Source organism: Sus scrofa, chromosome 7 (assembly GCF_054392235.1).
Source record: "Sus scrofa isolate SSC_HxYL_T2T_F1_AM1 chromosome 7, Sscrofa_HxYL_maternal_Yorkshire_Landrace_v2.0, whole genome shotgun sequence".
NCBI lineage: Eukaryota > Metazoa > Chordata > Mammalia > Artiodactyla > Suidae > Sus > Sus scrofa.
The window spans coordinates 22,403,936-22,419,264 of record NC_139389.1 but is presented as its reverse complement, the minus strand read 5'-3'; the positions used below and the strand labels follow the sequence as shown (position 1 = coordinate 22,419,264).

The 15,329-nt window shown below is 41.1% G+C and overlaps 1 protein-coding gene across 1 annotated transcript; it reads right to left on the bottom strand.

Annotated features, from left to right (window-relative positions):
- Positions 1 to 1,245: 1,245 nt before the first annotated feature.
- GPX5 (glutathione peroxidase 5) lies at positions 1,246 to 12,548 on the bottom strand. Its single transcript, NM_213886.1, is given in 5 exon segments — positions 1,246 to 2,207; positions 3,680 to 3,779; positions 4,409 to 4,526; positions 9,495 to 9,648; positions 12,450 to 12,548. Coding segments are annotated over 5 exon segments (660 nt in total). The 5' UTR covers positions 12,531 to 12,548; the 3' UTR covers positions 1,246 to 2,000.
- Between the last annotated feature and the right edge of the window lie 2,781 nt (positions 12,549 to 15,329).

The following is a 15,329-nucleotide window of genomic DNA, read 5'->3' as shown; positions in this document are numbered from 1 at the left end:
ATAATCTAGTTTGAGAATTTAACCTACCTTGGAGTTCTACTATTTTATGATTAAATCTTCAGTCTGAACCTTAGCTTTTTGTACCTTTGAGTTGCAGGATATGAGACGCTCTTTATTTCCTCCTATGGAGAGCCTAGCTTTCACAGTTAGCCTTTATTTGATGAAGCATCATCCTTAGCCTTTAACCATCTCTCTCCAAAATGTCTATTTCTTCTAGTAACAACCATACAATTCTATTATATTGTAATTACCATCTCTTCCATATTTCTCAAGCACTTGATACATCACATCCGCTTTTGCATATTCACCCGTATAGCATCTTAGTTCCGGTTTGGTGAAATTTTTAAAAATTGCTACTTTGGGAGTTCCCCTTGTGGCGCAGCAGAAACTAATCTGAATAGTAGCCATGAAGATTTGGGTTTGATCCCTGGCCTTGCTCAGTGGGTCGGGGATCTGGTTGCCTGTGAGCTATGGTGTAGGTTGCAGATGAAGCTCAGATCACCCATTGCTATGGCTGTGGCATAGGCCAGCAGCTGTAGCTCCAATTCAACCCCCTAGCCTGAGAACTTCCATATGGTGCGGTAGGGCCCTAAAAAGAAAGAAAAAAAAAATTGCTACTTTGCATCAGTGGCTTTTTGTGCTCTACCAGTCCCCTCGCTGCCAACCAGATAGTGGGTAATTCAGTTTCAAAAATCTCATCTTAGCATCTTCTTTCTCAGACCACTTTTGCTACCAACTATTGCAGATTGGGTTCCCTGGAAAAGCTCCAATGTGAGGATTTGCATTCAGAAAGTTTACGGGGCACTATCTCAGGGTCAATACCTGAGAAGCGATGAAAAGAATAAGAATTTGTTAAAGGGGAAAATAGGGCTGCAGTGCAAGTGCAAAGATATCTGCCTATCTCTTGGGGAACCCCACTGCTGGGCTGGGCCCTTCACAGTTGTCTAATCTGAGAAGTCAGATCTTGGCTGTTATACCTCTCATTGATCAATAATTGGATACAGGCTGTCTCTGGAAATGAAACATGATCCTGACCTGAGACAATTCCTAAAGAAGGATGAGAGCCATTGGGTAACAACCTTCCAAGTATCTGGGAGGGTAAATCCGTCTGTCCAAGGGGTTCATGTAATTTAGTCAATACCCCGTTGGTAGCAGTCACAGTGAGAAGATAAGGCAAGATAAGAGAGAGAGAAGATGATTTTGAGCACAGAACAGGATTTAAAAACCAGTACTGTCATCCCAGATGCTGCAGAAAACATTTTATTGGAGATAGTGACATTTTATTGGAGATAGTTCTGAAGCTGAGAAATATAGGGTTGAGAGGGGAAAGCCTATTCTTCAAAGGTGTTCTGCCCAAGTGTCATAACCTGAATGCACTGAAGATCAGACATAGGACAGTTTTTGTAGGGTCCACATTAGACAGAGACTCTGGGCCCACTCTCAGTATGATGCTCTTCCCTTCAAGTGACACAATTTCCTGCTCCCAGTCTACCTAGGGCTCCTACAGGAGAATAACAGATCAGAAGGGGCAGGTGTGGGTGGGGTGTCACAGATAAAGACTGATCCAAAAAGATTTGGAAATTGACATTACATGTTTGTCCTAGGGGAGGACAGATGTTATGAAGGAAAATCTATGTTGAATGGCTATTTCTACACCTTTAGGATAGAAAGAGAAGGAGGAGTCATAATGTCCAGGAATGTTCTTTTTTAGGAGATTGTGGAAAATTGAACCATTATTATGGGAAGGTGATTTTCCTTTGATAGATATATATTATTAAATTTGTAATAGAGGGCTGAGGGTTTAGGGATTCCATTTTTTTTCTTCACCCACATATTCTTGCAAGGGGAAAGAGCAATAGGCTTCTGAATATTTTTGGCACCATGGAGGTGATTAGTCAAGTGGAGGCCATTTAAGAAGAGAGTATAGTGAAAAGTGGATTTCTTTTTTAGCAGGTCTTCAGGAAAGAAGCAGGATGGCTTCTGTCCCCTACCCAGTCTTCTCATTCAGTTTTGAACTGTTTCAGGTATGCCAGAATATCGGACTTGACTGTACTGATGGGAGTCTCATGGACCCAGCGCATGACAGGGACTCCATCAGGCCCTACCAGGAACTTTTCAAAATTCCAGCGGATGTCGTGGACCCTGATGGGTTCCCAAGATATATATCCGATTGAGCCAATAAGCTCAGAAGGGTGAGGACAGGAATGCTGTAGCAGAGAGATGGAAAAGAGAAAATGACAAGGTAACTTCTGCTCTTGAATGATCCAGGCTATTTTCAATCACAGGTAATCCACTCCCTCTTATATTTAGATATTTTCATTTTCTGTGATTCTTAATAAAATATCTGAATCACAACCATGCCAACTACCAAGAATGTAGATATTACAGGAGTTCCCTCTGTGGTGGCTGAGAACTTCCATGTGCCACAGGTGCAGCAAAAAAAAAACAAAAAACAAACAAACAAAAAATTTCTATATACTACAGCAAAAGTCTATTCCCTCTTTCTGTTTCTCCCTGTGACCCCGCCAATGCAAAATCCCGCTGCTATTAATAAGGCATGGCATCTCACTAGCTTTCAGTTTCCTTTTCTGCAAAGTGAATGACTTAGAGTAGAATGTGGTTTCTCAGGTATTGGTGCTCCATGGGGCAGTAACATTTCAAAAATAGCTCTTGATACCAATATGGAGTTACAACATTTTGTTTTGTCAAATAAGAGAAAAATTTAAAAACACAATTACTTCGGAGTTCCCGTTATGGCTCAGCGTTAACGAACCCGACTAGGATCTATGAGGATGAGGGTTCAATCCCCGGCCTCGCTCAGTGGTCAAGGATCCGGTGTTACCATGAGCCGTGGTGTAGGTCGCAGACCTGGCTCTGATCCTGTGTTCCTGTAGCTGTGGTGTAGGCCGGCAGCAGTACCTCTGATTCGGCCCCTAGCTTGAGAACTTCCCTATGCCTAGGGTGCATCCCTAAAAACCAAGCATATAAACAAAACCCCGCAAATACTTCATCATTAATTTTAAAAAGACAATTATAAGAATAAATTACATATAGGTCCTGAAACTAGAATACAGGGCAATCCTATAAATCAGTCGAGTTTTTGGAATCCTCCTTACGTTGCCCTTTTTAAAAAATATACTGAGAATATATAAAAAATCTCAACATGGGCCAGCCTTGACTGACACTCCAACATTTAGGAACAATGAATTCTGATCATCTTCAGGGATCATTTCTGCTCTCACATTCTCTATATCTAAGAGTCAGTGTTTCATAAAGGCACTTACTACATTGTTCTGTACCTGTTGATTTCTATGCCTTCCTCTCCAATATGAACTCATCAAGGAATGAGGACTGTGCCTTCTCATCTTTATATTCTTATTATTTAGCAAACTGCCTTAGAGATAGCAGGCACACAACAAAGGTACCTCGAATGCATGAACATCAATGAGCAAAAGAGGGTGATCCCAGCAAAGGCTGCCCTTGTACACATGCTCCACCACACAAAGCCACAGCCTCATAGATACTAACAAATTAAATTCCAGTCCCTCTGCTAATCTAGGATCTCCTCCAAAGAGTCCAGTTCTACCTCCAGGCGGAAGCCCTTGGGTCCATTTCTACCACACCAGCTCTATGCTAGGAATATCAAGGAAGAAGAGGCTTAGGTCAGTAATTGACTCACCTTCAAGAAGGTGAAGACTTTCTGTTCTTTTTCACCATTCACGTCCCCTTTCTCAAAAAGCTGGAAATTAGGTACATATCCTCCCCCTGGACGGACATACCTGCAATGAACCATAATGTTCCCAGGAAGCTCCAAAATATAAAAGAGAATGTTATGATGGAATACCAGAATTTGAGGTCTTGGGAAAGGGGAGAAAGACATGGAGATATAGAAAACACGGTTGGAAAGGGAAAATATGGCCCTTTTTAAACTTTGGGCTTCCTGATTCACTTTATTTTTCTTTGTGCCACATCTTGCCACTGCCCCTCCTCTCTCCTCACCCCACGCCCACTGTTTCTGTACCAGAAATACCAGGAGCTATTTCTGCGCTCCTGCTCCTTCATGTCCATCCAGGCCTCACTACCCAGGGAAGAGGAGAGTCTGTGGACACTGCCAAATTCACATCAGCAGAAGCCAAAGTGAAAATCAGTTTGTTCCTATAGTGGCTCAGTGGGTTAAGGATTGGCTTTGCAGCACATTTGGATCTGGTGTTGCTGTAGCCGTTGGGTAGGTCTCAGCTGCAGCTCCAATTCAACCCTACCCCAGAAACTTCCATACGCCACAGCTGCGACAGATACCCCTAAACCTATTAATCCCCTAGCCATCCTGGAAGCCCTCGACATGGAAGTGCTTCTGCAAACTGAGGAAAAGGTAGACAAAACCCCTATAGGGTTTCAGGTAGGCACTTACTTCAATCCCAGAAGGATCTCTGAGTTTTCTCCTGGTTCTTGCTTCCCAAATTGGTTGCAGGGAAAGCCCAACACAACTAGGCCAAAAGGCTTCAGCTCCTCCTGAAGTGTATTCAGTTCTGTGGGTAGAGAAGGGACAGTATAGTGGCCTGACTAGGGATCCTGCCTTGTGTAGAGAAAGATCCTTGGAGTTACTCATTTTACTGAGGAAAAAACATAGGCCTAGAGAAGAAAACAATTATCTAGGCCACAAAGACTGTTAGTGGCAGAGCTGAAGTGAGATACTGGTTCTCCAGATATGTTTTCAAAAGCTCTTTGTTATAGTAAAGTATTTCTCAAATCTGCAGCATATCAGAATCAACTGGAAGTCTTTCCTTAAAAATAGGGTTGGCTATGTCCCATTCCAGAGAATTCTCTGATCCCATTCTCCTGAGATGGCCCCCAAGTCATCTTTATTCTTGTGAAGCTCAGCAGATCACTGCTAGTGGGACTGTAAAATGTGCAACTGCTATGGAAAATAGTGTGCAGATTTCTTAAAAAATTAAAAATAGAACTACCGCAGCTCCAACAGTCTCACTTCTGGGTATATACACAAAAGAATTGAAAGCAGGGTCTCAAAGAGATATTTGCCTACCTATGTTCTTAGCAGCACTATTCATAATAATCAAGAAGTGGAAGCAATCCAAATGTCCATTGATGGACAAATGAAAAAACAAAATATGGTATATACATACAATGAAATATTATTCAGCCTTAAAATGGGAGGAAATTCTGTTACATGCTACAACATAGATGAACCCAAAGACATTTTGGCTAAGTGAAGTAAATTAGTCATATGAAGACAAATATTGCAGGTAAGACAAACACATGTGGTATCTAAAGTAGTCAAACTTGGAGTTCCCATCGTGGTGCAGTGATTAACGAATCTAACTAGGAATCATGAAGTTGTGGGTTCGATCCCTGGCCTTGCTCAGTGGGTTAAGGATTTGGTGTTGCCTTGAGCTGTGGTGTAGGGCTGTGGTGTAGGTCGCAGACACAGCTCAGATCCCACATTGCTGTGGCTCTGGCTTAGGTCGGCAGTCTGATTAGACTCCTAGCCTGGGAACCTCCATATGCCACGGGAAGTGGCCCTAGAAAAGGCAAAAAGACAAAAATAAATAAAGTAGTCAAACATAGAAACAGAAAGCAGAATGGTGGTTACCAGGTGCTGCGGGGGAAGAGAAAAGGGGATGTTGCTGTTGAATGGATACAGAGTTTCGGTTTTGCAAGGTAGAAAAATTCTGGAGAGTTGTTTCAAAACAATGTGAATATTTTTAACACTAGTGAATAGTACTCTTAAAAATGGTTAACATGGGGAGTTCTTTTGTGATGTAGCAGGTTAAAGATGCAGCGTTGTCACTGCTGTGGCTCAGGTTCAATCCCTGGCCCAGGTACTTCCGCATGCTGTGGATGTGGCCCCCCCAAAAAAAAAGAAAGAAAGAAAAGAAAAAAAGGTTAAGATGGCAAATTTTATGTTATGTCTTTTTTTTAAACCACAAGTAAAAAATAAAAAGCTTACCAGGTGATTTTATTTTTTTTTCTTTTTAGAAGAGGTTCTTCTTAATTTTTTTAAATTATCATTGATTTACAATGTTCTGTCAATTTTTGCTGTACAGCAAAGTGACCCAGTCATATATATATAATATATGTATATACATTCTTTTTCTCACATTATCCTCCATCAAGTCCCATCGCAAGTGATTAGATATATAGTTCCCTGTGCTATACAGTAGGATCCCATTGTCCATCTACGCCAAATGCAACAGTTTTCATCTACTAACCCCAGACTTCCAATCTATCCCACTCCCTTCCCCTCCCCCAGCAAACACAAGTCTGTCCTCCATGTCTATGATCTTTTCTATTTTGTAGGTAGATCATTTGTGCCATATTTTATTTTTTTTTATTTTATTTTTTATTTTTATTTTTTTAAATAATTTTTTTATTTTCCCACTGTACAGCAAGGGGGTCAGGTTATCCTTATATGTATACATTACAATTACATTTTTCCCCCACTGTGCCATATTTTAGACTCCACATGTAAGTGATATCATATGGTGTCTACCGTTCACTTTCTGACTTACTTCACTCAGTATGAGAGCCTCTAGTTCCATCCATGTTGCTGCAAATGGCATTATTTTGTCCTTTTTTATGGCTGAGTAGTATCCCATTGTTTGTATGTATGTACCACATCTTCCCAATCCATTCATCTGTTGATGGGCATTTAGGTTGTTTCCATGCCTTGGCTATTTCACAGGTGATTTTAAAACAAAACTTTATGGAGTTCCCGTCATGGCGCAGTGGTTGACGAATCCGACAAGGAACCATGAGGTTGCGGGTTCGATCCCTGCCCTTGTTCAGTGGGTTAACGATCCGTCATTGCCGTGAGCTGTGGTGTAGGTCTCAGACGCGACTTGGATCCTGCGTTGCTGTGGCTCTGGTGTAGGCTGGCAGCTACAGCTCTGATTAGACCCCTAGCCTGGGAACCTCCATATGCCATGGGAGCGGCCCAAAGAAATAGCAAAAAGACAAAAAAAAAAAAAAAAAAAAAGAAAGAAAGAAAACCATAAAACAAAACTTTGTTTGAATATCACTGCTCATCAGTTTGTCTTCATGGTTGGTTAATTCATAGATTGAATCTTTCTTTTTTAAAGCATAAGACATGCACAATGAGAATGTGCTTTCTCCTCTGTATAGGCTGGTTCACTCTGGGTGGAGTGAGAATAAATCTGATTAGGCCATGAGAACCAGAGAAATTCCAAGTGGAGCTTCCTAGTGTTCTTCAAGAGTTTTCAGGATGTTAGGGAGTTCCCGCTGTGGCTCAGTGGTAACAAATCTGACTAGTATCCATGAAGATTCAGGTTCAATACCTAGCCTCGCTCAGTGGGTTAATGGCATTGGCGTGAGCTGTGGTGTAGGTTGAAGACACGGCTTGGTTCCCCAGTTGCTGTGGTTGTGGCATAGGCCAGCAGCTAGAGCTCCAATTTTACCCCTAGCCTGGGAACCTCCATATGCCCTAGGTACGGACCTAAAAAGCAAAAAGAAAAAAAAATTTGCCTTCAGGATGTTAAAGCTGTAGTCTATCTAAAAATCCTCACTAATATGCCCCAATACAAGCTTCCAACTGCCTTCTTCCCCAAGTTTTCCCCACGTTTTCTAACTTGTCTTTTCAGACTTTTATTTTCTTTGTTAACTCTTACTGAGCTTGATACCTTCAGTCCCCTGACAAACAGTAACTAGTCCCACTCAAATTCTGCTCAGCCAACAGGTCAACTGATGTTTCCTCTCAGTCCTTTTGTTTAGTTTTGCAATATAGAGATTGCTTTCCTGTTTCCACATGGTTCCTCAGTACCTTTCCCTGCAATTCTCCCCTCTTGTCTTTAGTAATTGTAGATAATCACTTCCTCAAGGAAAGAGACAATAAATTAGGAAACCTGCCTTCTGGTTCTTGAGAAACCATTCCCCAGTATCCTCACCTGTTATATACAGAGCAGGAACTAATAAGTTGATTTTTAAAGTCCTTATAAACTGGTAAAATGAAGTATGGTCCAATAGAATATCATCCAGTCTTTAAACAAGGAAGGAAATTGCCTGAACCCCAAGGTGCCTTATGAATTAAAAAAAGCGAAGTGGGAGTTCCCGTTGTGGCGCAGTGGTTAACGAATCCGACTAGGAACCATGAGGTTGCGGGTTTGATCCCTGCCCTCGCTCAGTGGGTTAAGGATCCGGCATTGCTGTGAGCTGTGGTGTAGGTTGCAGAGGTGGCTGGGATCCCAGTGTATGCTGCGGGAGCGGCCCAAGAAATGGCAAAAAGACAAAAAAAAAAAAAAGCGAAGTGGCAAAGAGTATTTATAATATGTTATCAACCAGGGAAAAAGTTAAAAAAAAAAAGAATCTATATATTTTATAAATATGATAATACTGTACGGAGGTAAAGAAGGTAAAAAGACTTTTCACTCTAAACTTTTTTATTCCTTTAATTTTAAACCTTATGAATATATTACCTTTTAAAAGCATAACAATCAAAAATTGCAAACGAAGTTCTTATTAGTTCAAATATAAGAAGTAGATTTTTTTCTTTCTTTTCTTTCTTTTGTTTTGTTTTGTTTTGTTTTATAGCTGCACCTGAAGCATATAAAAGTTCCCAGGCCTGGGATTGAATCCTTTTTAACCCACTGCACTGGAGTCAGGGAGCAAACCCAAGCCTTCACAGCCACCTGAGCTGCTGCAGTTAGATTCTTAACCCACTGCAACACAATGGGAACTCCAAGAAGTTCATTTTTTTTTCTGATAAAATTAATCCTGTTCATTATTTATTGGCTTTCAATCAACATGACCTGATGTGTGCGGAAGATAGAATTTTGCCCTGAATAACGTACAGAGAGGGGGAAAAAACTACACTTAAAGGAGGCAAGAGGAGGTTGGAGAGGGAGTATTTTCCTCTGTTATGGTCTCATCTACCAGGCCTCTCTCCAGTCAAATGCAGCTCCAGATATAAAACCTCTTTCCCCTTTTCCCTGTCTTTGTAAGATATTTGTAAAACCCTGGAAAAGTCTCAAAAACATTGATCCTACCTCCTGATTTACCAAAGAGGCTTGAATCTTCAGAGAGTCTCCTAGCTCTCAAAAACATATTGATTCTCCTGGAAATGTCAGGAGCAAAGCAGAGGCAGGACATAGGGAAGGGGTCAGCAAACATTTTCTGTGAAGGGCCAAACGGTAATTTCAGATTTTACAAGCCAGATGGTCTCTGGCATCATTACCCATACAACTACTCAACTCTGCCTTGGAGCATAATATCAACCACAGACATCTGTAAATGAATGGGCATGGCTGTGTTCAATAAAACTTTGTTCATAAAAGCAGGCTGGCCAGATTTACCCTGTGGACCATAGTTTGCTGACGACTCCTAACACCAAGGAATAAAGTCACTTGATCAAGAGTATTTATTTTGACACATATAGTTAGAAATTAGAAGATAATTCCAGTATTATTTAGAATATAATGAGCTGGAAAACTTAGTCTCAGGGAGATTTGGCTCTGAACTCTTACCAGGATACTGGGCTGTCAGACCACAATAGGTAGCCACATTGACAAAAAGGACATGCTTGCCCGCGTACTGCTTGAACTGAATGTGTTCGTTTCCATTAAGAGTGAAAGCGTCATAGTCATAGATGGTGCCTGTCACGTCTTTGTAGCAATCCATCTGGAAGATTTTTTAAAAATCATAATATTAGTAACAATAATTCCTGATACTAGTGTAATCTTTCAAAGCACTCAAAGAATAATCCATATATTAACAGACCCCACAAACAAATAAGAGTTGTCTACGGTGTCAATGACGAGACTGAAACTTAGATCTTGTGACTTGAAAAGCAAATTTTTTTGGGGAACAAGTAGTCAAGTCTCTCTATTATCCTGAAAGGGGTAAGATACCAGGGACTGCTTGGATGAATAGAAAGGTGCAGAGGTTCATGAGCAGGAATGGGATGACCTGGAAGTTAGTGGGCCAAACAGAAAAGCACACTGCCTTTCATGCTTTTGTGAAAACGAAGCTACTCCTTACCTCTGGATTGAAGGCATCCTGCCTGGACCCCCTCAGTGAAGGGAAGGTTTAAAATTGCCTAAGTATTTCAGGACGGCCCTGTTACTTCTTTAACTTTCCCTAGGTCTTCTGACTTACCCATTCTTCAGCATGGTGGAGTAGAAAGAGCTCTATCTGGGAGTCAGAAGCCAGTTCTCTTGTTGGATTTTCTTGTGAACCAGTCTCATCCTTGGTTCCTGGTTTCCTCATTGTAAAATGAAGGTATTCATCTAGAATCCTATTAGATCCTCAGGTTTAATATTCTAGAATCTAGTATTACACCCACCTTGAGTCATTTTCTCTTTCATGGCACTCTCTTACTCATATGATGGTCTTGAAAGCCAATATTGTCAAATTCTAACTTTCTGTCGCTCCCAGGAAAGGAAGTGGAGAGCTCAAAACCCCATCTGTGAGCAGGTCACTAAGATCTGTCTGGCAGTATCCAACTTACCACATACCCAGCTCTTCACCCACTATGCTCTTGGCATTTAATACCTGCCTTTATCTTCAGCTCCATCTATCCAATTCCTCATCAGTCTCCTAAACATATTTGAGCAGAGTTCTGCATAACAGAAATAAGTTCTACATGAAATTCTCTTTGCCTGTTCTTAGGTTAAATTCCTCTATGGGCAACTCTCATCTTATTCCTCCTCAGTCTCTATCCATGCAGGGTCCATGCAGGGTCCATGCAGGACCCAAAATGTGCTGACTCCACAGTGCTCACCAGCCCTTCTTGATCCCTTCCTCTATATTAAGAAAACTGCTACAAATTGCTGCTGGAATGTAGGGCATATAAAATACTGGTACTTGAAAAGAAAGCTAATGTCCAAACCACCCAGTGGGAAAAAAATAAAGCAGAGAGGTACTGACCAGAGAAAGGATGGAAGGACATTATCTGATAAGAGAGGTCCAGACTTAAGCTGCAATTAAACTAGACTCCCTGGAAATGCAAAGGACTATAAAATATTTTAGTCAAACACCGTCTGCCCCCACGTAAAGAAGGAGTGATCCAGCACAAAACCAAATCAAACTTTTCCACTGATTGTATCACTAGCACACCAGGTTTAGCTACTTAGTCCCCGCTCCTGGGGAGTAAGCATTTTCTCTGTGCAGGCTTTTGCACCTTTCCCTAAATGCGTTTACACACACCATCAAAACTGAGACATGTATAAAGAGAACATTATAACAAGGCATCCATTCCTATCCCCATGATGCCTGGTTCCAAGCTAAACATTTTTAAGAATTTGCCTTTTTTTTCCTCCTTTGGTACTGCAATGAAAATTATTGAAAATCATGTTGGATAGCAGACTGTGGGGACTTTAGACTCTGAACTTGAAGACTCCTTATAGTTCAGTCCAACTTACTCCTGATATTCATTGCTCTCTGTTCGACATTTATTTAAATCTGTGTGATATGTCTCAAATGCCTCCAAACTCAGCTTTTTTATAAAGCAACTTCTACAGCCCAGGTTCTTCACACTCAAGTGGGCAGCACTGAATAATGTAAAAGCCCTATCAACTCTCAAAAATAGGGAAATCACTCAGGAGGTTATTCAGTTAAGAAGGAGGAAGATCTCACTAGAACTGCCTTTTATGGAGTACATTATATGTATAATAGTTATTGCTCACCCACTCAGTAATTGGGTGAGCACATAGGTAGATACTGTTGCACACATATTTATGAGAAAGCAGAGACCAACGGAGGTGAAGTGACGTGTCTAAGGCCAAAATTGGTAACCTACTTTGTAAATGAGAGTCACTTGCCCCGAACTTCATGATTCCTTTTTGTTTCTTAGTCATCTAGTTTGCTGCTATTCTTCCTTGAACTGCCCCTGCCACTGCCATACACACATTTTTATCAATAAAGCAATAGATTCATGAATTGGAAATAGATTCCTCATTTCAGTTCCTGTTGTTTTAGGCCCCCAATTAATTTTTTTCCATGTGCTTTATGTTTCTCTGATAATGCTTTGATTTTATCCATCCCTATAACTTCCGCATTAGTTCTTCCACTTCTTCATGGGCTTCCTGCTGGGCTGCATCTGAGATGACTCAGCTGAGCCTCTCTTCAAACCCTGGTCCCCACCCATTCTGATGCCCACCATGTCCCATGCCTCAAACCCAGCTCTGATCCACATACTGATGTGGCTAGAGGGGTATTTGGGTGACCTCTACCTGGAGAAGAAGGGGAGAAAGGATCGTAGTAAAAAAATATTTCCATCCCTACACATATTCAACTCAAGGAATACCCATTTATAGGAGTAAAGAAAATTCAAGGAGAAGAGAAAAAAGGTTCAGGGGAACCCATAAAGAGGGCGAAAGCAAAGATCAGAGTCTTACAAGAAGGACCAATGGTGGGATCTTGGAGCAGGACAGAAGACTCTACTTTTGAGCCCTGACCCACTCCCTCTGGAGGTCACTCACCTTCTCCAGATTGGAATTTGTCTGCACGAAGCCAGCCATGAAAAGAGGGAAAAGATAGAAGGCCCCTAACTGTACAGTCATGACTAATATCTATAGATCACTAGCCTCAGAGTCTGAGTTCATCAGGCACCCAGCAGACTTTTGATATTCTGACAGGGACTAGTCCAAGCCTATGCAGACCAATCACAGGGCAGCAATTTCTCGGATGTGAGTGGGGCAAGAAGAGTAGAATTCAAACCACATCCTCGCCTACATGCACCCCCATGAGCATTCAGCGCTCACTAGTGCGGTAAAGACCTAGGACTCATACAAATTCTTGTAGAAGTAAGAAAAGACAAGGCTAAGCCCTCCACTGTTCTTGAAGACCATTGCCTATTTTTTTCTGAGTGGGTAGCTATGTCTAGGTACAGACACAACCCCCGCCCCCCAGACATTGCAGTAAAGTTACTGCAAAAATGACATAGACATTCCATTCCTAATATTATTATTTGAGCTTTAAAAAAAAGAAATCAATGAATGGACCATATATGATCTCTCTAAGAGAGTTACAAGGAAACTAGCCCTGAGGAAGGGAAAACTATTTGCATGTTAATATGTTTACTACAAATGCTTTCAGGTGCCTATACATCAGTAAGAAAAACAAAGCAGTGCTAGAGAAACATGGGCACCAGACAATAAACCAAATGGCATCTGTGTCAGGATACAATGTTCTCCCTTACCAATAATCAAAGAGATGTGAACAAGAAAAGCTGCATTTTGCATTTATCAGATTGGCCAAAGTTCAAAGGAATGGAGGTACCCAGTCTGGCTCTCACACACTAGGTGGGGACAGGGAAGACTACTAACTGTGGCTGACTTGCTGGAGGATAATCTGCCATTCTGAATGCAATGCTTTTTATTTTTAAAATGTATTTTATTTTATCTTATTTTTTGTTTTTAGGGCTGCACCCTCAGTGTATGGAGAACCCGAGGCCAGGGGTCAAATCAGAGCTACAACTGCCGGCTACAGCCACAGCCACAGCCACAACCACAGCCACTCAGGATCCAAGCTAAATCTACGACCTACACCACAGCTCGGATCCTTAACCCACTGAATGAGGCCAGGGATTGAACCCGCAACTTCGTGGTTCCTAGTCAGATTCATTTCTGCTGCACGACACTTTTTTAAAAAGTGAATAACTTTACAATTTTTTCTTAAATTTTGAAATAATTATAAATGTACAGAAAGTTGCAAACACTCTTCTTAATCTCCTGGAAGCCCCAGGGCCCAAGAAGGATAATGGAAATGAGACTCATTTTCCTCTAAGGACAAAAATGTTTCACTCCTCAACCAGCAAAAAAAACCCCTCCATCTATGCAGCAATAGTTTCCAGCCACTGTTCAATAGTCTCAGCTAAAATTTTTGAGTAGATGAGCTGATAATGCAGACTGGAGCCCTAGAAATTGCTGAGTTTTTCACATAAATAACGCATTTAATAACATTTAATCAGCTTCTTGGGAGGCTCTTAAAAAACCTTTTCCCTCTTCTGCACAGTATAGTCTTACTTTTTGGACCTCAGTTGCTAAAGCTTGAGTTAATCATACCTCTAAATTTATGACTATTTGTCCTTGCAAGGTACCTCTCTTGTTTTATTTATTATCCATACCCAAATTCCATTGATTTTTGATTCCCAAACTCCATTTTTCTTCCCCTCTTCCTATAGGTAAAATATGTTTAATATGCATATTGCTCTTATTCTTGAAAAATTTGTGTATTCCCCATCAGATTACTAGTTCTTTGAAGTTTAAAAAATTATTTTTTTTCCCCATTTGGATCTCAGATTTAAACGGTTTAATTAATCAAACTTTTAAATTTATGGTCCTTGGAGTTCCTGTAGTTGCTCAGTGGTTAATGAACCCAACTAGGAACCATGAGGTTTCAGTGGCCTCGATCACTGGTTAAGGATCCGGCGTTGCTGTGCACTGTGGTGTTGCCGTGCTCTGTGGTGTAGGTCACAGATGTGGCTGGGATCTGGCGTCTGTGGCTGTGGTGTAGCCTGGCAGCTGTAGCTCCAATTGGACCCCTAGCCTGGGAACCTCCATATACCACAGGTGCGGCCCTAAAAAGACTAAATAAATAAATAAATTTATGGTCCTTTATCATCATTAAGCTGTGCAATGATTCTCTTCTTATGTTAATTAAAAATTTTCTTTTCGTTCCCAATCCCATTTTTCTCTCAGAGAAGAGCGGCAAGGAAATTATTATTACAGAGTAGGAAGTTGACAACTTTTGTTATGTCGCAAAAAACATTTGGTAAAATGGTTGCCTAATGACTTAGAAGGCAAAATGACTAAAATAAGGGTGAATGTTAGTGTAGGTTGGCAGTTCCTGATGCTTTGGAATTACAAGGGATGCATTCAGCAACTAAATTATCTAATGAGATAACTAACAAAGAAATGTTGAAAAATATTTGGATTAGTTGGAGAGGATCGGGGTTTGTTTCCCTTTACCACTCCTTCCCACATTCTTCCTCCTCCCATAGAATTCGCTTGGACAGCTCAGCTTTACTAACTCCCACAATCATTGAAATGATAAATTCTTCCTCTCTAGTTGTAAGTTCCTTTCCTATCAGCTCCCTCCACCAGCCCTCCTTCTCCCTTTTTCACATAAAAACCTGCCTCCACCTCCTTCAAATTGAAATCTGAGTAGGGTTTAATTCTTGCTGCTGGTGGAGTCTGGGCATTCATGAACTATCTTGGAAAACAAAAGTTTTTTGTTGTCCTAGATTTCTGATCTCTTCTCAGGGGCCTCTAATCTAGAGGGAGGAGCCCAAAACAATGACTAAGGGATCCAGCACAAAGCTCTCAAAACCCTTTAGGGCAGCTATACAGGTTTCCTGC